We start from the raw sequence: 27,717 nt of genomic DNA on the forward strand, positions 1-27,717 counted from the left end.
GAACTCAAGATTGCCATACACGGAATCGCTGTTAACGATGTCTGACTGCGGCGTTTCGACGAGTAACGAATTCTCGTATTTAGTATTGATTGTGACACATAGTCAAAACAGCGACAGTTTTCACAACCCGGTACATACATTGAACCAACTGATGTAAGGTGAAACACTACGTTCGCAGCAAAAAAGTTTGCAGGGTATGACCACCACCAACATATAGAGTAGTGAGTGAGTAATTAAACTACATACCTCGATTTTACTATGTTACGAGATCCGGATCACGATTCAAGTCTACCCGAACGATTGAATACATTGCGACGCTGTCACTTGGCTCTTAATTGGGTTGTTTCATCTGAAAGAACTAATTTTGTCTGTTATAATACTTTATTAGACTTGTATGGCGAGGCGTCTGGTATCGAGAAGTGAGATCGCAAGCAATCATTGAGTCAGTCGTGATGTCTGGTTGGGAGTGTCGGCCTCTTATATCCAGCAAGTGTAATGTGCCATATTAGGCCGTAAGTATCGTAGGCCCCGCGTGAAGTGTACAAATTTCGATGTTGCGCAAATACCACAAACTTTGCTTGCTTTCAGAGCCGGCAACTAAATGCAAGACAGAGACTTTACCTATGATATTCCTGTAGGCCTACTTGCACAAGTTACAAACGCGGTATTAGTATATATTACTAAAATACAAACTCGGACGAAATCATGAATTCGTAGGACTTACCTTAAACATATATTGTGTATAAACAACTTTTTACAAGAACTATAAAATTCCACTCCAGGCGCTGCGGCTTAGCTCAAGCGAACAAGTATTTCGGACTTTAGGAGTCAAATTGTCTGTCTTATGGTAAATTAACATAGGGAGAATTAATCAGAAAATTTTGTAGAGTATACTCTATACTGTAGGCATCGATACATTGAGTGAAATGGGCTTCCTTAAATTAAAACGGGTATAGAATAAATCGAAACAATTTGCAAAGTCCCGTAGGCTTCAAGACATAGCTCAGGCTGAGATCATAGCCTAATAACGAGGGCTTCGAGTGCGATGTTATAGGAAGCAAGAAGAATCGTTGTAAAAGTGTTGAAACCTAATTACATCTGTAATTCCGTCATTAAAGTTGACTACGCATAGGTATGCGCTAAGCTCCCGCAAAACAGTTTCACGCAAATGTCGGTATAGAACTGCGTTAGCTTTCAAGTTGTTCAATCATGAAATGCGTAACAAAATTTGACATGCTACATTGTCATAATGTCTTACAACTGCGTACCGAGTTTCAAGGTGGGGAGCCGATTATTAACATGGTAATTCCGTTTTAAAGTTGACTATGTATAGGTACGTGCTGCGCTATGGATAACAGATTTAGCCAAAAGTCGGTATAGAACTGCGTTGGTTTTAAAGGTGTTACATCATGAAATGTCTGATGAAATTTGGTATGTTGTATTTTCATAATATCCTACAACCGCGTACCGAGTTTCAGGGTGGGGATTTGATTATTAGCATGGTAATTCCGTTATTGAAGCTTACTATGTATAGGTACGTGCTACGCTAGCGAAACACAGATTTACGCAAAAGTGTATAGAGAACTGCGTTAGTTTTAAAGGTATTGCATCATGAAATTGCGATCAAATTTGGTATGATGCATTGTTATTACTTTTACTTCTATTTAACGGGTTTTCATATAAATCTGCTTACTTTTGTAACTTTGTTTTGTGAAGTAAAGAGTAGTTTACCGAATAAGTAGTTTACAAATTCCTACGATTTTTCTTGTTGCGTTCCGGGATAACATGTAATTTTTCGGTCTTTTTTATTTTTTATTTTTTAATTAGTATTCATTTTACAAAACGTCGTGTAAAGGTAAAGTACTTGTACATTTCGTAGTGCTCAAGTATAAGTTTTTAACCTGTTAACTTGACAAAACTTTCAAGTACTACTTAAAGTGTTATAAAATGTGAAAATGTGTACAAGTAGAATTATTATTATTATGTCATGAATAAGTAGTTTACAAATTCATACGATTTTTCTTGTTGCGTTCCGGCGATTTGCATAAGTTTCATCTATAACGTACAATGCGTTTACGCGGTCCAGAATGACTTATGGCGATGAAAAATAGCAAAAATGGTCTATTGAGCATTGAGCACGGTTCAAGAACTATGATATTCCTGTACTTGCACTTCGAAATGGTTTACTGACCGTTGGTTCATTTAGATACCTAAGCTACTTTAAAATTAGTACTCGAGTATTTGGCTCAATTATACTATCGGGTAGTTATAGCCAGAGGGATTCGATGGTGACAACGGATGAGTTATCTCTGACCAATAGAGTAATATAACCGCCTATAGTTTAGTGGGGAATTGCTATAATGTATATCCAAACAATCGTTGCAGACTCTGAATGTTATCAAGGCCCTTATCACAAAAAATCATACATCAGAAGCGTAGGGATTGATATTATCAAGTCGCAGCGCTCAAAATCGCATAGGTATTCAATACATATTGCTAAATACACATGGAAAATCGGTATTGAAATTCACAAAACATTGCAGTCGCCTAATTCCTCTGTGATGACATCATAAACCGGGCATAGTCCGACGCAAATTATATTATGAGAGTGTTTACATTCTAAATAGCCTGAGGGGCGGTCTATAAGGTCGATAATAACACTACTGGGGTGCCTAGATACCAGGTTTGTAATGACCCGACTCGAGTCACAATTTTCTGACGACTCGACTTGACTCGAGTCATTTTCTTAAAATACGGAAATGACTTGACTCGAGTCTATCTGTGTATTGACTGGTCTTGGACTCGAGTCATTGCGCATGACTCGAGCCAAGTCATATGACTCGAGACGCAGACGGGAATAGTTAAGTAACCACACTATTGACATTTCGTCTTGGTACTGGTACTTGAAAAAGGGAGGGGAATCAGTAGATTATAGATACGAGCCATTCGATATCACCAAACAGAGTTATAAAAAGTGGGTTCATCAAGACATCAGTCAACACAATGACTTGGACTCGGATTCGAGTCATACTACCATGACTCGGACTCTGCTCGCTGACTTGACTGGATTTATTATGTAGAAATCAGATAATTTTTTTTCAAACTTTCTCGTTCGCCCCATAAAAGTTCTCGGTTGTCTACAGAAACGGTGATCACCAAATTTGGCTCAAGTCCAACATGTGGAAGCGGAGATATTGCAGTTCAAAAATTTGGATATACTGAAAATAGTAACCTGGTCACCGTAAACACTATTTTATTGAAATCCAAATTTTTCAAGTATAACTCCGCTCCCACTGGTTGAAATTGAGCCAAATTCGCTGACCATCGTTTCTGTACACAGCCTAACAATATCAGAACAGTAACAGAATTTATTTTAATATTTTTAACAATTTTAATAATTATTATATAAAAAACTTTATCCCCTTGTAGCATTGAGGCCACTGGTTAGAATTGACCCAAATTAGGTGATCTATTTGGTAATCTAGTTCATCGAGTAGTCAGTTCAATTTGAGAAAAAAAGTGATTTTTGAACACCCCTATTCTACAGAGGCTTGACAGACAGGCTATACAAGCAATATCTAACACCTACACATAATACACGCATTCAGCAGTCAATCCTTTCAGAGATATATTCTGATCGGTGCAAGGTCCGGTATCAGTCACAATCCAGCGCCGATGTATGGGCGCTACAACTCAACTAACACATTCATAATCGTAGTATATTTCGGATTATTGACGCTGTTTAAACTTGCGGCACATATTAGACTCATTCCGTTCTTTCACGCCACCCAGTTTCATAACCACTGTGCAATGTGATAAGATGCTTTGCTTTAAACTATATTAATGATTCAATTTGCAGGACAAGTCTTGGAGACTTATTATCATTTTAGAGTAGAATTTCTAACCACCAACACTGACGTGGAACTTGCATCACACAAGTGTTTTTCCGAAATCAACAATATTGAATTTCTATTTAAAAAAATTGTATTAAAACAACCATTGCAGTGACCTCCACTGAAGTATAGGAAGTTGGTCAATGGGGACATGTAGGCTATGTACTGCCCTCAAGTTTTCACCTATTGTGATTTTAAATTTGTAATTTGAAAAGCTTGTTGGAGGTACAGAACTTCGATATGCGATTGAATAATCTATTCATATTGAAATAGACCCAATTATTTTTGACTGATACTACATAGATGTAATCGTCAGCAACTGGAAGAGAATGGAAAAGGACATTAAATATCAACAGCCGTATCACAAAATAAACCAAAGCTCAATTTTATCGGAATCGGCTACATGTCAGAATGTACGACTTAATTTTTCCCGTGCATTCGATATCGCTTCTGCATTTGACGAAGGCATACGAATCAAATCCCCTCTATCAGTGCCATGACAGAACATAGTAGTTGTAGAAGCCATAGTCCTTAAACCAGGGTATGTTGAGTATGCTGCATTTATCCTGTAATTTAGTAGGCCAATGCGGCATACCTGCAATAGGGGTGTTCAAATATGACTTTTTTCAAATTGTACAGGCTACTTGATAAAAAATTTTAGGTTACCTAATTAAAGGCGGCACACCAAATTTGGTTTAATTCCAAACAGTAGCCGTATTGCTACAAGAGAAGAAAGTTATGAATTTAATATTTAAAAAATAAATAGAAATTTGTTCACGATTTTCTGTTCACCCCATTATATTGTTAGGTTGTCTATATAAACTACGCTCAGCAAATTTGGCTTAATTTCCACCAGTCCAAGCTGAGTTATTGCAGTGGAAAAACTTGGATTTGAATGTAATAGTATATACCAGTGGTTCCCAACCTTTTTAGATGGCAGGGCCAAATTTAGAATTTCAGAGTACGGTCGGGGCCGCACGAATACCAGGGCAATGAAAGGAACCACAAATAGTCACCAAAATATGAAAATAGGCATTGTTCCGATCATTCTCTTGTCGTCATAGGCCATTGTGTTGCCGCGCTCCCGTTGTTCATAACAATCAACATTTGCTGGCTATTTCGGAGTAGTTTCATTGCCCTGGCCAGATTTCAATTCGTATTTTTGGAATCAGTGCGACATTTGCTTTCGATAAACACAGACATATCAAATTATTCGGACGCTTGGCTCGCGAGCTATAGGACTACCAATTATGCTGCTTTTTGCCTGCTAAGCAGTAGGCATATCGGCGTATTCAATCGTGAGGCACTTGTTGCACGTCTATCCGTAAATTAGTTATCAATACCCAGGGCCGTAACAGCACTTCGTCGCCCCCATCCCCCCCCCAAAAAAAACGTTTCTCTTGGGCCCCCCATAGGGTGATACACCGAACTTCCAATCCCCCAGACCCACTCAGGTTAGATGACTGTTTACCGCTATTTATCATCTAAATCGGGTGTCCGTTTTAGGCAGCTTATCTCGACAAATCGCGCGAAGCGCGAAAAGTTTCTATAATTCATGATTGAATCGGTCAATATAATCGGGAATTGCATATATATTGGTATCGATTTTTATCGTCTCTCTGCTCACGTAATCAGATTGACCGGTTGAGCCGAGTGAGTTGTTTTTGAAAAGGTAGGACCACTCAATAATTATTAAACATCTTCGGGCGTATACCTGTTGGCAGGAACGAAACAGCACTTCGTCAGGCCCCCAAAACACTTAGGTCTTGAGCTCCTATAGGGTGATAAACCGACCCCCCGTCCCATTGTTCGCTTCTGCCTCGAAATCAGGATCCCCGTTTAGTGAGCCAGCGTGGAGCGCGAAAATTTTCGATAATTCAAAATAAAATAGGTCAATAAGATCGGGAATTGCATATGTATTGCTAGCAATTATTCGTCCTCTCTGCTCACGTGATCAGATTTACCGGTAGAGCTGAGTGAGGTGTCTTGGAAACTGTAGGGCCCGTAAATAATAATTAAACATATTCGGACAGGCGGACCCGTTGGTACGACTTCGTTACATGACGTTATTTGTTATTTCGTGACCTCCAGTCTGCTATATCCAAAAATATAGAATCGCCCACTGCGTACTAAACTAAAAGATGCACACGATTTCTAATTGGTAGTTCTTCACCGGCATATAATTCTTCGCTGCGGGATGGTAGCCTATTTGTCTCGTGACGTGCAGATTGTCAAGACAGGAACATTTGGCGCCAGTCATTTAGGCGCCTTTGGTCAATTATGCCTATATGTATTTTGAATATACATAACGAAGTTTTCGGTCAGCGTAAGGGCAGTCCTTTTCGGCCAAGGTTTTCTCGCTGCCGATCGTTCTGGCACACTTCTGGAAGTCGCATGTTACATGGCCTAAAACTTTATACGTCTTCGTGCGTCGTGGTGCGATAATGGCCAACGCCGATATGCCCACTTCTATAAATCTTGCGTACTTTATCTTGGTCGAAGAGTATACCCAATAATTAAGGTACTTGGAAACTTGAAATCTCGCGCAGCGCGAAAAAACTTTGAAAAAGTTGCATAAAATTTCATAAAATACTCTACAATTTATGGTAATTCACTAAATAATTTTGGGCCCCATTCGAGCTCGCCCCCCCCCCAATTGATGGCTGGGGGCTTGGGGTGAGGCAGTTCCTGTCCTGTCAATACCTATATCCATACCTATATCTATAGGTACTGCCCGTTCAACTGGAAAATTACGGCACATTGCATTGAAACAGCAGCGACGCCGTCTTAGCAGTCTACTCACAACTTGCCTGCAATCCTAATTGAAAACTCCAGACTCCAAGCCAAGCAAGAGTATTTTATAAATATTTTTTTTTTTATAAATCGATTTCTCAATATTTTTGTGAGGGCCGCAAAAAGGCTAGCTGGGGGCCGCGGTTGGGAATCACTGGTATATACAGTGGCCAGTTACAGAATTAGCCACCGTAAATACTATTTTAAATGTGAATATAGCTAGACTCAATTCTGTAAATTGGGCGTCTTATGAATTTTCAGGAGGGGGTACCTATTTACAGTGGCCAGTTACAGAATTAGCCATCGTAAATACTATTTTAATCAAATCCAAATTATTTGACTGCAATATCTCCGCTCCCACTGTCGAGCTATGTTACTTGCTAAGTGTGGTATTCATACGGCGCGTTGGGCGACAATCACATTGTCTAATATTTATGAAACAGCTAATGTTCAGCGGCACACTTCTCACCTTATAAATCTACCTAGTGTATTCCTATCAATAAAAAGTAATAGTTTTCCTAATGGTGTCGGAATTAATTATGGCAAGTACGAGAAAGCGCCGTATTGAAATTTGATTCAGTATTTGTTATATTGACCAAGGCTTTTGTGCGGTACCCGTAGCATACGACCATCGTTGGCTAGTATCACGCCATGATTATACATTTATATATAGGCTACGTTATTCAAATGTGGTCAATATAGTAAAGAAGGCTTCTCGTGTTGAAGTAGAAATGATGTTGCAGAATTATATATAGTCAAGTACGAGTTGAAGCAGTGCTGTTCGAAGCTGCTTAAAACTATTTCAAGTGGAAGTCGAATTGCTGTCTATGAAAACTACTCGAGTAAGTAAGTAGTTTTAAAAAGCATTAATAAACACGCTCTCATAGATCGCTTAAACCTGGAAACTAAGAGCTGGTTCTGTGTTGCTACATCCCCGGGGAATCATTATGGCATAAGGATTCTCTTGCATCATGCAATACAAATGATAGCTTTGCCATGAAAAAGTCGTTATGTACTTGTTTTGGCCCCAGTGCCCCTTTTCAGAATATATGACGGTTTTGCAATTTTTCTCGTAGTACAAATCCCGTAGTTAATAAGACGACGAACGATGCGGATACCACATTCACGCTTTAATCGATGAGGAAGAAACCTAGAAATATGGAGGATCATATAATTCCTAACATTTTGATGAGTGCCATATATTGTGATGAAACTGTCATAATCGCGATGATGCGGTCTGGAAGTTCGCACATAGGACATCTACATAAACCATTTCGAACGAGAGAGATTAGGCATATATATTTATATATTGCGGGAATCATGGTAAAACTTCCGAGAAAACAGCCCGAGAATTTCATCGTCTTGATTTTATTCTCTCTCTCTCTCTCTTATCGGATTAATAAAATACTTCTTCTTGACAAACTGTAAATAACGAAAATTAAATAAGTAATTCACCAAATAAACCGAAGTTAAAGTGGAAGTAGCAGGAAATTGCATTTACTTGTGTAAGTAGGTACTAAAAGTAGAGAAAACCTACTCAAGTACTTTCAAAAATGGGTAACGAAGGAAAGTAACAAAGTACTTCTACTTTTTCAAAGACCTTCGTTACCTCTTGACAGTGTTGGGATCAAATCCCTACCTTCGAGTTACGAGTCATCTCGAATCATTGCACATTTTGACCCGAGTCAAGTTAAGTCAATCGGATTTTGAAGGTGATTCGAGTCAAGTCAAGTCACTCAAATTTTGTAGGTGACTCGAGTCGTATCGCCCACGCGTAGGCCTACGATCAACTGCCTAACTTCCTATAAGTAACTGTATAGCCTCAGTTTATTATTATCAGCTAAAATAGAGAATAGAATATGAAACCTCAGAAAGTTAAAACGCAATGATATGATGCAACGCAGTAGCAACCGACACATCAGTGTTGTGACCAAGTCGCAAGGTTCCGAATCACAAGTCAATCGCACTTATATAGTTTTGACTCGAGTCAGGTCGGGTCATTTTCAATTCACCATTCAGTCAAGTCCGAGTCCAAGTAATTATGATCACTACTCAGTTTTAGTTCAATCCGGTTCAACACACTTGTTTCAACTCTGCCTGAGTGATATAGAATTGCTCGCATTCATAATAGTAAGTTTCCTCAGTTTTAACAGTTTCTGGTCCTATTTTCCAAGTATCAGGACTGATGGACAAAATTTCAATCATGTTGTGACTTCACTTTTCTTCGAATTTACAATGTCTGTCTCGGCCGCCCTAAACTCGAGGCATATGACTTGGTACGACTCATGCACAAATTGACTCGAGTCGAGTCATTTTACGCATTTGAAAAAATGACTCGAGTCAAATATAGTCACCAAAAAATCGCGAGTCGCGTGGAGTCAGGACTCGAGTCATTACATCCCTGCTACGCGTCCGTGAGATATGCGCCGACGGTTGAAGAATAATATAAACTCAAAAACTTCATTATAATTCGCTTTAAATTTTACAAGCTAGGTACCGACCATTATAGGTGCTGAACTCTAATTTACCATTGGTATGAGGGATCGATGGCGTCATGAAGGGTTGACGTCATAATAGTCAGAATGGACAATGCCGACAATGCCGACTCGCAAACGCTCAATAGTCGGTTGTACATGGTGACAAAATTACGATTTAAAGGGGGCACTACTAGTTAGAAATAAATATTTTGTGAAATTTCTTTTATTATCGATCTAGAACGGAAATTTCACGCTGATTCCGAATATGTAACTACTTTTTTGAAGTCCAACTCCTTCTTGGTCAAATCTATCTCATTGTGATGGCCATTTTAAATTACAGTCAAATTTCGAATATAGCCGTGTATATTCACCTTTATTGGAGGAAATAGCGCCATCTGGTGAATTCTATACTAAGCAGAACTGGAAATAAGTAATATAGCCACTACTAGCCAGTCTGCTGCTTCCTTAAACCTGGCTGCTTGACTGATTCAGTACCGAAAGCAGGTGGTGTGAAGGCTTTGTTTTTATTTATTCTTCTATTCGTTGACTGATCACTAGGGCGGTTTTTTTTTTACTTGAAAAAAAGAAAATTTTGACCTAAAAAATCAAAATTTTGACAAAATTTTGACCTAACGTATGCAAATTAGGTGTTTTCCCAAATAATGTCAAAATTGTACCAGTTATCTACATTTCCGGTTGTAACTGGCTGTCCCAACAAAGTAGTTTGGCCTGAAAAAACGTTTTTGGCATAGAAACAGGCAACTTTGTACATATAAAAAACAATATTTTAACGAAATCTGGCCCTATGAAGAATTCCAGTGGTTGCAATACGTATTATGGTGGAAATAATTTAAAAAAAATTGTAGTACAACGAGAGATACTTTCCTATATTCTTGGGTAAAAAGTGCATGTCCTTACTTGCCAAGGACGTTCAACGGCAGCAGTTGTTGGCTGACAACACTCAAGTTGTGCATACACTACTGGTGACACACCATGTTGCTTCATTCTGACAATGTTGTCTATTACAATTTTCCATCATGCGCTTCTCAATATAAGAATGATGTCCCAGTTAGAATATTGCGGCACGTTGACCATAATACCATGTCCACCTATTTGTTTTATTTGACCGTTGATGATTCAGTATGAGCAGACAATTAGCCGTTTACAACAGAGGCCTATAAAGTAGGCTACAAGCTGTAAAATATCAAATGATACCTTCACCGACAGTGCAAAATCTACGATACAAACGAAATAAAGACGTCAAAAATTTTTTGACTTTATGAACAATTTTGACAAATTTTGACCTAACGCTACAATTTTGACAAAATTTTGACAAATTTTGACATGTCAAAAAAAAACCGCCCTACTGATCACTGACAATATTGGGTAGTATTTACTGTTTGTGGATAACTATGCTGGATTGCTTTTCATTTCTATAGCTTTCAATATGCATAGATAGAGTCGAATGCGGAAATTTAGACATAGCCAAAAACATTTTGTACACACTTCGCAGTAGGCCAGGGGTTCTCAAGCCGCGGCCCGCAGAGGTTTATTTAGCGGCCCGCGACATCTTTCATCATCAACGCAATTATTACTGACAGGGCATTGTTACATATTAATTTATCTGCTTAGCTATCTTATCGCACCCCGTCTCTGTTTCGTTTGATTACTCATTTTTGATGTATTCTGGTTTCTTGATATATGCTCGACTTTAGATTGTTATGAATCTGTATTAGGTTGGACTCTGTTTCAAGAGAATCCCGCTACGTAGTACATTTTTTAAAGAGTTTTTCACTCACCGCGAATGGTTTGAACAGAAACAGAACAAAGAATTGGAAATACATACAAATGATCCAGCAGTGGGCCGAAAGAAAAAGCAACCAAAGCAGCTCCCAGCGTCTTTTTTGCCACACAATCTGCCACTCTGGCTCTGTAAGAGGTTGTCAGATGAATCTTTTTCGAGGAGATACATAAGTGGACTAGCCCATAGTGAATATGAGCCATTGAACATGATCCTATGGCAACGGTATCGGAAAGAAGGATACTTTGGAACTGCAGCAGTCAAACGGGCAGTGGCGCTGAGTGTGCTCAACTGGAATGTTGGATGTAGTGTTTTTTTTTATGTTTTGATAGCCTGAAGCTTACCAGTTGATACTCCTACAAAAAGTACTGGTTTTAGTGTACAAAAAAATGAAAAAAACGGCATCTTAACAGTCGTTTGCTGTCAAAAAGCGAAAAACTGAAAGAGTTCGCGAGTCCTTGGGCACATCCGATTAGGTACCTGGCGGGTATTAACGATCAATTTTTGTTAGAAATGGTTCACTGTGTGATGCAAATCAACTAACGTGACCATTGATATCATGACGAGCGTTCATATCCTTGTTTATCGAAGATATTGTGGTTGTAAATTTTTAAAGTTTTTCTCAAAACTTACATTTTCTGCCCACAAATTTTATCTTCTCTGCACCTCATCTGAAATTTTGCACGAATAATGGTTTGGGTATATATAATAAACAGATGAAGCGCTTTCTTAATTTTTTTCTGTGGAGATTTTTATACAGGAAAAAATGTTGCGATAAAGCCTAAATTTAGGGTTCGCTGCCAAAAATTTCATAAATTGTGTTAGGAAACGTTTTTTTGAAAATCCCATTACGGGATTGTAGATAAATGTCTGTACTATCCCTCCACCAATTTTGAAAAGAATATCGATAGTGCATTTCGACTTTTTAGGATTTTGGTGAAAGGGTGGTGAAAATTTACATATTTTTTTGAGTTCTTGTCCCCTTGGGGGGTATGCCTATGGTTCAACGTAAAGGTCATATTTGGAAAGGAAATTCCCTGCCCTTTCCAGCAATATACGGATCATGGAGCTTGCATCTACTTTGTGGGAGATATGACCACAAACGTGAACACCTGTAAAATTCATTTTTAACTAGTAGTGCCCCCTAAGCTGGCGTAGAGCCAGCCGGGCCACCTGCTGATTTTATTTCAAATTTACCAAGGTAGCATCAATTTATTAGGTTTAAGTACATGCCCATATCCTGATAATACATCGATCGCATCAGCTTCGTCGTGATAACGAACTGGCACGAATGATTATTATATATACTCCACATCTCACGTTGCTATAAGATTACTGGCGGCTCCGCGCTCACAATCTCCCGTCAATACGCAATACACAATCGGTCCGTCTCGGGAACAAACGAATTCGCATTTCGACGGCAAACGACGGCAAATAAACTAAATTTCCATGAGCTATTTTCACAGATGCCAAGTCTCTTCTGTAATGAAACTAACTACTCGCATTCGATCAATGTATTGCTGCTGATTATCCCGAGTGAACAGCAGCACTATGAAATACATTGCGTGACTAGTTGGTGAATTGTGTGATTTAGGAATCAGCAGTTATATGCCTAATGGATTTCTGGGTGTGCCGCAAACCCACAAAAATTCATAGGTATACTCGACATAAGAAGCATACTTGATTTCGGCGCCTGTGTCGACCCCAATGAGCACTGTAGAGTGCTGTTCAAAAATGATTCTTTTCTTTAATATTTCACTGGCTATTTTATACAATTATTATGTTGGCTAAAACAACGCTGTAAACCAAATTGGGCTCAATTCCAACCAGTAGAAGCTAGGTTCTTGCTGTAGTAAGTTTTGAACTTATTATATAAAAAATATAAAAAAATTCTGCAGATTCCATAAAGTTGTCAGGGTGTCAGTAGAGATGATGCAAACCAAATTTGGTTCAATTCCAACCAGTAGAGGCGAAGTTATTGCGGTAAAAAAATGTTGATTTGAATAAAATAGTATTTACAGTGACTAACTCTTTAATAATTTATTATAAAATTATAGAATTATTAATTGAGTAGTCTATAAAAGAGATATATTTTGCCATTAGAATATCTTACTACTATAGTTTAGGAGCTCCGATCACTTCGTTTGCGGTCAATTTATTTATGATAGAAGAACGGAGACCCAGTAAAACGCACAATCTTTGAGTGATTGCTCAGTGCTCACCCTCCTAGGTTACACCTGCGTATCGAGAACAATCCGAATATATGCAAGATCCGTCATTTTGATCGACACCGTTACTTGGTGACTTGAAATTGACTCGTAAATTTTGGTCCGAGTCACGAGTCAATCGACATTTCTGAAACGACGAGTCAAGTCAACTCATTTTTGCAAAGTGACTCGATTCAAGTCAAAGTGACTCGAATATGACTTAATCCAGTCATCCCAACACTGCCGCTTGATGTACATAGTATAGTACCACAGCCGAAAACGAACTAGGGCAGTCCATTGTACACACCGACGAAGTGACATCTGAACGCGTGTGCCTGGAAACCGGCACGATACCGTACGTTTTCAACCTTATCGGCTAGAAAACGGTTATAAGTTGGCCGTGCTACATGACGGCAGACAGACAAACAAAAAATAATATCGGTCTGGCGTAAATGACGGATGCAGTCGAAAAACGCCATGATTACCCGAAACAGCGACAAACTCATCGGCTGGATCGAACCTAATCGTGTGAGAAAACACAATCCGCATCCCTGCACAGCAGCGACTTTATTAATTAATTATATAACTTGGCTGTGTCGATGTTTGAGATTCACATATCCAATCGCACGCGCAAATGGATAACTTTTCATGTTTAATAGAGCAGTATCGCAGTAAGGCATACGCACTCTTTTATCTTCATTTATAAAAAATGATCGGGATGAAAACTGATTACCGTGAATTATACTGGGCTAATTCGCCTTTAGTAAACATGAATATATTTCGAAAGACAAGTAAAAACTGTGGGTCTGATCTGTGTCTGGCAGCCTGGTAAACTAATTTTGCAATTTACATAAACAGGTTAGCAATTGAGGAGGAATTGAAGCGTCGCCCACAGAGTCAACATTGGTATAATATCTGTTGTGGAGATGAAAGAGTCCATCACACCAATGTGACGTCTAGCAGCTTCAGATATTGTACAAAGTTGTTTTCCTGCATGCCATATGTATATCATAGTTGAAACGGTTGCTAATTTGCTGTTCACGTCAAATATGAAAATTGCAGTCCTTCATACAATAAACCTAAACTACCGGTGGGCCTACATCAGATTATTGCTCCTATCTGATTACCGGTACTTCGATCTATTCGTGTTGTGCACCCAGGGATTTCTAGATATCCCTGTGTGCACCATTACTGAATCGGGGAAACGTCGAAATGATGCGCTTCGATGAACTCATGGTAACTCTAGAGGTGACATTTCAATTCTAACTCAAGTTCACATACCGTACGAATGTTTTCATGTAAATTGCAATGTAGCGTAAGAAATAGCCAGAAACATTAGTCAAATATCCACCGAAAAGCAAATCTGTTTCACTCGCCCTGTCAAATGGAATTTATTCGCCGAATTGGGTTTGGATACTAAAAAAGGAAATGAAAATGTTAAAATTGGCAAAATGATTGCTGGTTCGTGCTGATTTTTTTCGTGCTACCAGAGCAGGTGTGGGCAATTATTTTTCTCCGCGGGCCAAATCAGAAGTAGAAAATACATTGGCGGGCCGATTGAATTTTTTTAGCTATATTCTCCAGCGCATTTTAATTTTATTTCTAAATTACATTGTTAATAAATGCTGCTCAGTGAATCTGTTGATGTTAGGTAATGAGAAAGGGACCGATGGTTAAAAAATATTTATTTACAGTCATGATTCGAAACAATGTTAAACATGATACATATTTGGCTCTCTTTAATTCAGTATCCACGTTCTTCTAAGACACTAGAACAGTGGATTCTCAAACTTTTTTAGACACTCCCCCCTTATCGCGATATCACAGAATGTTATTAATGAGAGAAATCAGAATACTATTAATCTCAATGAACTGTTTGATATCATGGAAGGTGTATGGCTGTTGCTGGGACAATCCTCAAATGCCAAAGTCTGACAATACACAGAGTAATACCCATGAGTTTGAGGGTGAATCGCGCGAAGCGCGAAATTTTTGTATTTCACTGCGGCTTCGTGCTCCTCAGATGCTTTCACGCCTCCCAGTTTGAGACGCCTGCAGTAAACTGTATTTGGGATGGTACAAAGCTTATTGTCTATAGTCGCCTTATGCCTTCACAGCAGAGTGCAGCTTGGTGAAACAGCCATGATGTTTAGTGAAGCTTGCAGTTCTTCTGAAATTCACCTTACCTTGACCGAGTGTCTGTCTTCGTGTTTTTGTCATAAGACCGACTTTAATTAGGAGCCTTAATCTCGGCGACCTGCTCCGCACAAACTAAAATGACGGGTTTACCCCTGACTCCAGTATACAAATATTCAATGCTCTAAACCAGTGGTTCCCAACCTTTATTGATGTCATAGCCGCATTTCGAATATCAGAGTACGCGTGGAGCCGCATGAAAATGCTCAAGTACGTATAACGACCATTAGCATGTGTTAAACCATTAGCTGTTAAAAAAAACTGTTTTTTCCCAAATCTTTTTCGCTACTTGATTAAATCGTCAGATTGCCTAAAAAACGATGCACACCAAATTTGACTCAAATCTGCGGAGGCTTATACTTGTTAGAATCGAAACTAATTTGGTGTACAGCGTTTTTCAGGGTAACCTGACAATATAATCAGTGAATTGCTGGAATCCGAAAAAACGTTATTTTTGAGCAGCCCTAATGTGCATAGTGCAATTGTGCATTTAACTCATTTTCAAGGTAAAATTCGATACTTGAAAGGGCTGCTTAACTGATTTACATCCAGCTATAGGGATGAAATCCGGTAAATTCACCTATTTTCCACCCATAATGGACTTACATTGCCTGCGAATATACGCGGAGTAGAATTGAACTCACGGCTATTATAGGCTTACCATATTTTGGAAATGTAAAAAGAGGACACTTTTACAGAAATTTCAGACATGCAAAACTGGAGAAGAATTCTCAAAAACCGGTAAATTTTTCCCACTTCGTGATCGATTGACTAAAAAAAAAGTTCATCACTTCCGCTCAGAGCTCAAAATAACGTTTTTCTCTCCACATTGCCAGTTGGATGACTAAAAAAAAGGTCTTTTTTCGCTCTGAGCTAAAATAACCGCTTTCCCCTCCGAAATACCCGACGGAGCTTCACTTCTGCGCTAATTTGCGGCATACCACTCGCAACTTCCTCTAAATCTGACCTAACTTTTCAAAGAAGAGGACAAAATCTCAAAAAAAGAGACAAAAGGGCGTCCTCCGAGGACACTTTCAAAAAAGTCCAAAAAGAGGACAAATCCTCTTAAAAGAGGACGTATGGTAACCCTAGGCTATTAGCTGTCATCTCGATGGTAGTAAAATTGTTTGGTCATTAGCTCGTCACAGAAAAATATCTATAGAAGTTTATATCACCACTACAGGTAGAAGTTAAGTCCATGAGAGCCTCAAGAAGGCTTGTACGGGACCGAATGCTGCTCATACATTGCTACATTGATTTTATTTTGAATGTGGATTACTCATGCTTCCAGGTACGTAACCAGCGTAATCGTGGCATATTATTGAACAGGCTTCAAAGTAAACCTGTTCCTGTTCAGTTTATACAGCCTATGGTTTTAGTTCACACAACAACATTAAAAATTAGGTTTGATGTTTTGAATTCAAAAAAAACCTTTCGCGGGCCGCACAGAATAGCTCCGCGGGCCGCATTTGGCCCGCGGGCCACACTTTGCCCAGGTCTGTACCAGAGGAATGCATGAGGATTACACATTACCGAATACTTGGCTACGGAGGGCATCGCATTGAAAAACACATCAGGTATGAATTCGATTCGATGAATGTAGAAAACCGCTATTTGTTGTTTTCCTACGAAAGCTATGATTTAATGAAGTGACTCACGTGAATTCGATCCTTGATACACCTTGTTATGATGCCCAATAGCTCATCGTCGATACTGCATCTGGCTAAATTCAAATAATGAAGACTTTGATTCCTTGCTGCAAGCGATCCAACGATATGAGCTTCATCCCGACTCAGTGAGATGTTGTATGCAGTGATGCCATCAAGGCCTTTCATGAGATCCTCGTCGTCTGATTCATAGATCGCTGTGTAAAGTTCCATGAGAATGAGGCTGTTCACATTCTCTCTCATGTTCTTCTCGAGTTGAAGGAGAAGCGATCGAGCAATAACTTGATGCTTCTCTGTTCCATCGGAGACTGTGACGCAAGAAGCAATATCGTGGTAATCGTTGACAGTGCACTCTTTCGTAACAATCGGAAGATATATGCTACTGTGGCGACACAGGGTTAGAATGAAGCGATTGAACTCTTTGGATCGAGTTCACATGAGTATTTTTCATTCGCATTTTAATCCAATCAGGGCAATGTAAATCCCTTGAAATACACCTCAAAATCTGAAAATTGCCATTGTTCTAAATAATCTCAGCGGCTCAGCACAATGACCACGACAATGGCCCTTGCGTGGTTGCGATTATTCAGAACAATGCCGATTTTCAGACCTTGAAGAGTATTTCAAGGGATTTACATTGCCCTGATTAGATTTTATTGTATATTTTCGGAATCAGTGCGACAGTAGCTTTCAAATAAGATCAACTTTATTGAATTTAAGCACGCGGTTCGTCAGCTTTGGGATTAGCAATTATGTTGCGTTCAGATTGCTGAGCAGTAATTTCCTTCGGGCAAACAAGCGTGACGACGGGTGCTGCGTATCTATCCGCAGGTTAGTTATCTATAATAGGCTTACCATACGTCCTCTTTTAAGAGGATTTGTCCTCTTTTTTGACTTTTTTGAAAGTGTCCTCGGAGGACGCCCTTTTGTCCTCGATTTTGAGATTTTGTCCTATTTTTTGAAAATTTAGGTCTGATGTGCCGCAAATTAGCACAGAAGTGACGGTCCGGCGGATATTTCGGAGTGAAACGGTGAATTTAGCTCTGAGCGAAAAGATGACCATTTTTTATTTATTTATTTATTTTTTAGTCATCCATCTGGCAATGCGGAGAGAAAAACGGTATTTTGAGATCTTTTTTTTTTTTTAGTCGACCCGGTGTACTCCGGTTTTGTATCTTGCTAATTTCTGAAAAAGTGTCCTCTTTTTGCATTTTCAAAATATGGTAAGCCTAATCTATAACCTATCAAGGTTCGTTTGTGAACGTGAACCTCTAAATTTCAGAGGTTCACATATAGAACGCTTCAACAATTCTAATTATAATTCGATACTAGATTTTGACTGATACCGAACCTTGCACTAACCAGAATATGTTCCTGAATGATGAATAACTAGTAAATGCATGTAGCCCTGTCATTGGTTATTGATTGAGCTTATAATCAGTTACTGCTACTATCTACCATTGCACATGATTATGTTTAACAAAATTATAGACTGGAAATCTTTTCGCGTTCCGCGCCACTCCCTTCCAGCTACAATTTACTGTCCCTCCGTTCTTTCGCGTATTTGACGTCACGTTAACGTTTTGACCAGCGCGAAACTGTACTGTGATAGTGCAATTCAGCTTGCTACACGAGAAATCTGTAGACACTATTCGGTACTTAGCAACGGGCCACCTCGGAGTTCATGATCCCCACAAAACCAAGTGATTCGTCAATCTTGTAAGGAGGTGCATGCGTAGATGACGCAGTCACGACGTGATTAGACCACGTGATCACGGATTGCGCAAGCGCGGGAATTAACACGACGTTCACATATCGACCATGCGTGGTCGGCTCAGTGTTGATTTGACTTGGCAAGGGACGGACGTACGGCGTTTAAGAAGATGGATCTCTGTGTTTCATGTAATAATGAAGTTTTAGAGGATGAAGCTGCCTTGAAATGCGATGGGTGCGGCATGTGGCAGCACATCGCTTGTGGCCCACAAGATATTATGTTTCGAGAAGACTACTTAAGAATTGTTAAGGAAGATTGTAGCGTGGCCTTCAAATGTACAGAATGTCGACCTGATTTGATTGTGAGTAATTCGAATAAGCCTGCTTTCTGGTTTTTAGGTTTTATTCATCTTAATTTTATAGCCACCACCTCAATCTCCAATTATGCACGTCGCCGGTGCTCAACTTATTGAATGTGCATGTGAAGGGGCACGTGCCTTGGATGCAACTCGATCAGTGCCATTTTACAACCACGTAAGTCAAACAATGCTATGCAGTTGGATGTGATCAAGTTTTGGCCATATTTGTAATTTGCAGGAAGACGATATTGTTGAATCAACCGCAGGGATCACATCCAAAAATTTCAAGCCGCAGAATTGGAGCGTTTACGATACTGCAATCCGCACGAACAATGATGTCGATGGATGGCACACCCGCCTGAACATGCGAGGACGGCACAACATGCCAATGTATAACCTCATTCTTCTCTTGAATGAGGAAGCGTCGTTCTCGTACGAACAGGTGGCCCTCCTCTCTGAAGGTAAGATAAAGAAACGACACCGCTGAGAGTGTCGATTGATTGATTGGCAATTATATAAACTCTGGAATCGATTAAAGAAAGGGTGGAAGACACCCCGTCGCCTACTAGAAGAAATTGCTGGTATTAATGCCATTAATTTAATGGGCCTATTTGTGAAGAACAAACCTGATTAGATTAGATTTTTATTTATATTAGCTGTGATTTTGTCGTTTATATTAGATGTGATTTTGTCGTTTTTATTTATATTAGATGAGATTTTGTCGCTTTTATTTATATTAGATGTGTTTTTGTCGTTTTTATTTATATTAGATGTGATATTCTCTTTTAGCCAATGGGACTCGTATACCGGATTCAATTGCTTGTGTGAAGCTGATTAGAGTAGGGCAGGCTGTTGAAGGTTATGATGTCAGTGTAAGTTATATTAAGTAACAGAGCACAAGCTGAGGCGAGATGAGGATACGTCATTCTTTCCATATGACCAAAGGCAACTAGCTGCTTGGCTGCGGCTTCTTATTCCAGATGATATTGTTGCGTCACAATAGGAAACTCAAAGTACCGAGTTCACTGGCAAACATTTCCGTAACTAATCATGGTGACCGGTACCGCTACGAGATCTACCACGGCACGTGATTCTTCCTTATCTGAGAATCATAATTCATATTTAAGGCTGTATCAGACGAGGCGATGTCGGCGGAGCGTTAGTGTTTGTTTTATCATCGCTGCTATCGGCCGGATCGCCGCCGAAGTTATTTGACAGTGTCAATCAACTCCGCGACATCGCCGGCGATGAGAGAAGTGGGAGATGCGCTCATGCGTATCCATATATAAGCCAGTGTCGAGACTTGAATAGCGTCACTTTTGCTCAAGCCGTTTGGCGGACGGACCTTCTGGCGAAACATTGCGAAACGAATTACTGTAATGTAGTACTAAATTATTGAGCTGCTTCTCGTATCCCGTATAGGCCGGCGTTGCAAAATCGGATGCACACACCACCTTCGAGTAGGACCAGCACGCGCACATTCTTCTGCAGCTATCACGGCAGTCAAAACTCGTGCTACTTTCAACTGTTTTGACCTACCCTTACAGATACCATACTACCATGGTTCCGAGAAGGTTTCATTCGACAAGACATTGTAGCATGAACACATTAGACGGGCATCATAACCATATTGCAGAATTAGTTTCGAATATTTTCGGCTAGTTGTTACTTTGTTTCTGGATAATTTTGACCAGAAGTGACGTGACTTTTAACTTCAAGTCGAAAGAAAAAAATCGTCAGCTCGACAGCCAAAACGGACAGTGTACCCCTTGTTATAGGACTTATGGCACTCTTAAGTTGTTCTGTCAAAGGTCCAAGCAAATATAAACCGGCCAACTTTAGGCCCTAAATGTATGTAGCTCCTCTGCGCAATTGGGATTCTTCGGAATGTTTATTCTGTTCGGATTTTCTGGATTGTGGACAAGATTTTTCAGATTTGCATGGGTATTTGGATGAGACTGTTCTTATTCGGAAGGATTGCTCCTCAGAGCTTTGAGCTGTCGGATGGATTCGGATTCTCAGAAATCACTGTCCGCCCATCACTGATCATAATACGGTTGTATGTACGTTAGGGTTGTTCAGAATTGACCGACTTTCAAAAAGTATAGGTTTTCAGTCCGTTTCCCATGCCTTATACCTTAAAAACAAATTCTGGCAACTTTTTTTTGTAATTCATCCCCTGCATCCGTGTGCATATTGCCGTTTTTTCATGCACCTAAAAATTTAATCCGAATTAGGGGATTCCCCCATTGTCAGTGACTCGACAGGAATGGCCTGTGTTCTCATTGACGTGACGCGTATGTTGTAGCGTTGATGAAGCGCTGAGCACGGCTGTGAAACGGGAATCATTGATTAGTCAGGTGCCTTGCTGCTTTGTTGTTGATGGACTGTGTTTACGATTGAGGTGCAGGACTTATCAGGCGGCGTTTTGACTCATGTTATTAGCGAGTTTAGCGCGTAATTAGTGAACATAGTATTATAGCAGTGTACAACTATTTGATATAATAGACCTGATACTCTTTTCCTTTCTACTGGGATAGAAACAAAGCTTGCAAATGTATATTCCAGTGACTGGGGAAAACCGCCAGTCGGTTGCTCTAATTTTTTGTTATATCCCAAGATATCAATATACTGGTATGAGTTTTTCCAATTTAGGAATAATTATCTTTGATAATCTATAACTGGATCTAATCTGGCTACTCCTGTGAAAGTTATGCAGTATGTGTTCGACCTAAAACTCTAAAAGAACTGAAATGTTTTCCACTATTCTTTGTTGCTTGACTGAGTTTATGTATATCTGTTTTTCTAGGATTAGCTGTAGTGCGAAATGTCTGAAAAAAAAGAAAATCGTCATCTAGTGCAGCAGTACCGAAGAAAACTAGAAGAACACGATCGCAGGCACAGCATTTCTTAGTTGGGCCATCTGAGGAAGCCATTACAGGATCGAAGTTGCCCACTCTGAGGCAAGTTATGCAATATGTGCTACACCTGAGAGAGCATTCATTTTTAAAAAATGAACCAGTCAAGTCACACATCCAGATCGCAGTAGATGAAGTGATCGGTTTTTGGTTACTTGCTGGCATAAAGACTATCACAAAAGTCAATGCCACTAAAAGATTGGAAACAGTGTGGAAACAATGGCTGTCACTAAAGAAAACTGCAGGCCAGAAATATGTATCAAAAAAACAAAGCGACTTTGAAGCCAAGCTGAGTAAGCTATGGGATATAGGAGCCCCTGACGCGATAGCGACAATTGAAGCAAGTAGACTTCTTTCTGACGATAAAAAACGTGAAGACATAGCATTTTATCAGGATCAAAGGGGTCCGAGATTAGCAACGATCGGTGGCAAAGATAAAGTGTTGAAAGCGAAAATCATGCAACAAAAGAGACGGACCATGAGTGCAAGAGAGTCTGCACCAGCATCAAGTAGCGAAGGTGAATTTACAGAGAGCTCATCTATATCTTCACAGGTAGCTGAAACTTCTCACAGCACTGATTTTGAACTTGCACAGTCGACATCTGGTCATTCCGCTAAATTTGTGACTCTAAAAGCGCCTGTAAACCTATTCAGCGACGAAGACCTATGCCAGGTTTTTGATCGCTTGAAAGTCAGTGATAATGCCGCTACCATGATAACTGCAGCACTGATTAAAGCTTGCGATGGCAACCCTAATGACTTCCATCTTTCAAGATCTGGAACCTATCGATGGCGCATTGCAAATCGTTTGCAAATTTCCGAATCTATCTTTGAAAAAATATCCACCAATCCACCAGAGCACATTGCATTGCACTGGGATGGAAAGCTCACCAAGAGTCGTCTAGGAGATCAATTCGAGGCCTTGGCAGTGCTCGCATCGTCTGCGTATTCCGGCGCATTTAAGAAAGGGAAACTTCTTGGCATTCAAACTCTGGAAAGTGCTACAGGAAAAGCACAGGCTGATGCATCATTTGAACTGCTGGAACTTTGGAATTTAACAAAATCTGTTAGAGCTCTTGTGTTTGACACAACATCCTCAAACAGTGGTAAAAACAAAGGTGCGGTTCCGTTACTAGAAGAATTGATTAACAGGAAAGTTTTCTACAATGCCTGTCGCCATCATATTTATGAACTGGTCATTCGAGAGGTTTGGAAGTGTTTGTTTGGATCGACAACCACAGGCCCAGAAAACACGGATTTTAATACCTTCAAGAAGAAGTGGAAACATATTGATAAATCAAGAAGCTATAAAACGCTGAAGTTTATTGAAGGCAGCTGGTTGGCGATGAAAGCTGATGAAGCAAAGCAAGAAATAATTCCACTGATGAAACCCTATGATGGAAAGCAGAAAGAAGTCTTGATAAGAGATGACTACAGAGAATGTGCAACAGGCACCTTGGCAATTTTGGATGACAAATATGTTGATCATCGTTTTCGCAAGCCTGGTGCTACTCATAGCGCTAGATGGATGAGTCAAGTCCTGTACTGTCAAAAAATGTTCATGTGGAGTGAGCAAATGGACTATTCTGAAGAGTTCCTTGAAAAGTTGGAACGAATCAATACATTCATTGCTTTGTTTTATGTTCCAGCTTGGTTGAAAACTGGTATTGCATGTGACGCACCTTGGAATGATCTCAAGTTCCTTCATGACATGAAAAACTTTTCATTATGCGATCTCACTGTTGCTGATGTGGCATACAAGAAATTGCGAAAACATCATTGGTATCTAACTGAGGAAATGGTGGTATTTACCATGTTCTCGGCTAATCCAAAGATTCCTGACAAAGTGAAGGAAGCGATGGCTGCTAAATTGCTGAAAATGCCAATCCCTGAACAATTTCGCAGAGGTATACCTCTCAGTCTGATCTCTGACTCTGTCTCTGAGTCAATGAGTATGGTCGATTTGATTGGGCCAGAATCGTGGTTTCTATTTGATGCTATACATGTGGGACATGATTGGTTGAGTATTCCAGTTTTGGAATGGCATACTGATCCGGATTTCGTGACTGCTCAAGAATTTGTGAATAGTGTTGAGGTAGTTAATGATGCAGCAGAGCGTATGGTAAAATTGAATACCGACTATGCTGCGTTCATAACGGATGACAAAAAACAGCGAGCGAGCCTCCTACAAGCCGTGGAAGATCACCGGAACAGATATGCAGATTTCTCGAAAGCAACCATTTCATCCACCTGATTTATGTAATATTTTTCCAAGTTGATCTCGTTCTTGCCTTATTTTTTCGTTTCCTGTGACGTTTATTATGTGGCTGTGAGTGGATGTTACATTTACAGTTGTATTCTTGCACACGGGGATCCAGGAAATTGATGAACAGTGCCGAGTAGGTTTGAGGGGTGTAGGATATGTGATCCAACAAAATGATTATCAGTTTTAGGTAGGTTTGAGCAGTTCTAAGGCAGTGTGGGACATGGAAATGATATCCTGAACTAGGAATGCCTTATATAGTGGGGTTTTGTAGCAATCCAAACCGCAACAGCTGCATAAATCCATTTTATATGTTACTTTAACTGGGCTAGGGAAAATCGTGACACTCAGATTTTAGGGGAATCCCCTATTTTCAGCTGATATTCTTCCAGCTCAACATGCACACGGATGCAGGGGACGAATTACAAAAAAAAGTAGCCAGAATATGTTTTTAAGGTATAAGGCATGGGAATCGGACTGAAAACCTGGACTTTTTGAAAGTCGGTCAATTCTGAACAACCCTAATGTACGTACACAGTGTGCCTCACCTGTACAACAACAAAAAACCGATTCGCAGATGTCAATCATCCCTGAGCAGGTTTAAATGCAACGGGTCAACGCCTTCTGAAACTAATCAAGTGCAACGATCTCTCACATGATGGTAGAGAAATTATCGGCCGACATCGCCTCGTCTGATACGGCCTTTAATGCATTTTTAACACAAAATTTCCCGACGGCCGAATTCACCAAGTACCGAGTTCAGCGGCAACCCATTGATCACTTACATGAAGTGGAATAATTCGGGCAACAGAATCATATCTTGCCTAGCAGAAACTTCGTCTTTTTGTGCGAGAGGCTTCTTCGGGAGATGGATTTTGTGAGGCCATGCACATTTTCTCACGGTATGTCGGAAGCTTTATGAAAACCTTTTTAGAATCGTTGAGGTTCGGGGTCACATAGTTCCCTCGGTCAAGATGGTACCTTCAAATCAGGGGTGGCCAACCTGCGGCCGTCGACCAGTAACTCAATTAGTACTATGTGCTGGCGGCGGGAAACATGGGTATTTGGCGTCCATTATGGGCATGCCTTGGGATGCGGCCGTAGGCTACATAAGTAATCGGAATACTGCCGTGAATAGCAAAACGGTTGCTCCCCCTGCTTTAAACAGATAATGTTGGTAAAATTTGTCGCAAAATTCTGACATCCTAGAAGTGAAATTGAAAGAGAGATCAATAGAGCATATGCAAAATACGGTTACCACAGCACTTGAAGTACTGTATGCAGAGGTGGACAAAGTAGTCAGCCCTGCTACTCAAGTAGAAATTGAGATAACTGTGTAAATATCTACTCGACTACAGACGATTACCCTTGGCAAGAGTGCCAGCTGAAAATATTTGAGTTCATTTCAATACCGGCATGATGTACAGGTAGATTCCTCGAAAATCTATTCAGTTACCTTGATACGGCTATATCACGTGGTTTTCAAGAAAATTTGTAAATGTGATGCAAACTTTTCCCGAATCAAATTTATACTTTTCGAAATCCACATTGTGAAAAGGACTTTTGACAGAAAACGGTTCCAGGTAGAACTGGAGGTATTCCAAGACATAGCCACCTGAAGAAGTAGTGCAGATAGGCAAAACGTTTACTAATGTATCCTATTATGAAAATGTAGAAATACTTCGTTCCTGACCACCAGCAACTAAATGTTATGAGTAGGGCGATTTTGTAACCTTGAAAACGGACGATTTTGACCTAAAAAATTATTGTTACACTTTTTGACCAAAAAATTTTGATTTTGATCAGATTTGACCTAGCGTATGAAAATTAGGTGTTTTCCCACATAATGTTAGAATTGTAATACTCATCTTCATTTCTGGTAGGAACCGTCTGTCCTTACAATATGAAGTAGTTTGGCCTGAAACATAACTTTTTTGCCTCAAAAACTGACAAATTTTTACATGAAAAAACTTTATTTTAACGAAGACTGGCATTATGAAGAATTCCGAAAGTTACATTCTAACATTACGCATTGTGGTAGAAATAATTCAATACGCATTATGTCAGAAATAATTTAAAAACATTTGTAGTACAGCGAAAGATACTTTCCTGCATTCACGGGTAGAAAGTGTCTTTCCCCTCACTAAATAGCTTGCCAAGAATGGAGTAACAGCAGTAGTTTTTGGCTGACAACACTGAAGTTGTGAGTACACTGCAGGTAACAATAAACCGTGTTGCTTCAGTCTGGCAATGGTGTCTACATCACAATTTTCATCATGCGCTTCTTGATATAAGAACCATGCAATGCCCACGCAGTCTGGTCTCAGTTGAGATATTGCGATACGCTGAGCATAACACCATGTTTCCTTTGAATGTTTGTTATTCACAATAAGCAGACAGTGGGCCGTCTACAACGGTAAGCATATGTTACAAGTTTCCAAATGTCAAATGATAAGTTCACGGACAGTGCAAAATCTACGATACAAACCAAATGCAGGTTGCAAAAACGTTTCAACTTTTTTGACACTTTTTGACTTGATGCTACAACTCTTTTTGACATGTCAAAAAAATCGATCTAGTTATGAGCCTCTATCGAAGCGCCAAAAATATGATGGTATGGGTGCTCGCTTACATCTCATTCATTTTTAGAAATTCCTCAATCTTCTGTCGGTGTCAACTGATCTCTGCATATTAACGCCGAAAACCACGCATCTTTGTCATCCATCAGTTGGTTGTTGTGAAATATATGTGCCTAAGATAACTTGCATAATCAGATGGAGATGTTTGAGTTACAATTTATACTTCCTGCTTGAGTGAACTATAGCACTTGTACTTGAATAATTGTTTCTGCATAAATGGCATTCACGCATTTATATAGCATATATCTTTTGTCCAAACTGTGCAGAACAGAGTATTAATTTTGGTCAGATTAGTTCAAAAAAGTATTGCACTTTGATTATTATGATTGTATCATACAATTTATAGATATGCCTATTGAATTTTCCTCATACAACTTGCAACTTTGAGTATGCCTCTGGTCTCAACAATTTTGCTGACTCGTTGCCATATCTCTTGAATATATTTAATAAAGCCAATATCAACCCTGACTGGTGCTTGACCCAACGCTATCACAATATAGTGCAGGTAACTGTAAGTGGTTCTAGTTGGAAGGTTATCACTTGGAAGTCTTGTTCGTATGACTATGAAAAATATCAAGAAGATCTACCGCTGGACCTGCAATTAGTGATCCCCTCTCATCTCTCAAGTGATGCGAATGAAGGCATTTACTACATATATGCTGAAATATATATTTGCAAATCCATTTACCAAGAGGAATTACCATGGTAATAACCCAGGTAGCACGACTACTTGGGTACCACAAGGTATCAAGGTGAGATGAATTGCGGTAACCAGCTGGGGAAAACAGTCG

The 27,717-nt window shown here is 39.7% G+C and overlaps 1 protein-coding gene across 1 annotated transcript in view; it reads left to right on the forward strand.

Annotated features, from left to right (window-relative positions):
* LOC145446415 (uncharacterized) overlaps nucleotides 1–24,596 on the forward strand; it is a 114,413-nt gene extending 89,817 nt beyond the window's left edge. Inside the window, exon 2 of the mRNA XM_080324706.1 lies at nucleotides 21,916–24,596. Within this exon, the coding sequence (XP_080180832.1) occupies nucleotides 22,077–24,278 (2,202 nt within the window). The 5' untranslated portion in view covers nucleotides 21,916–22,076 and the 3' untranslated portion in view covers nucleotides 24,279–24,596. The remainder of the gene's footprint in view (nucleotides 1–21,915) is intronic.
* Nucleotides 24,597–27,717: the final 3,121 nt, after the last annotated feature.

Source organism: Botryllus schlosseri, chromosome 1 (genome assembly GCF_051294905.1).
Source record: "Botryllus schlosseri isolate E-star chromosome 1, Bs_hap1, whole genome shotgun sequence".
Classification (NCBI taxonomy): domain Eukaryota; kingdom Metazoa; phylum Chordata; class Ascidiacea; order Stolidobranchia; family Styelidae; genus Botryllus; species Botryllus schlosseri.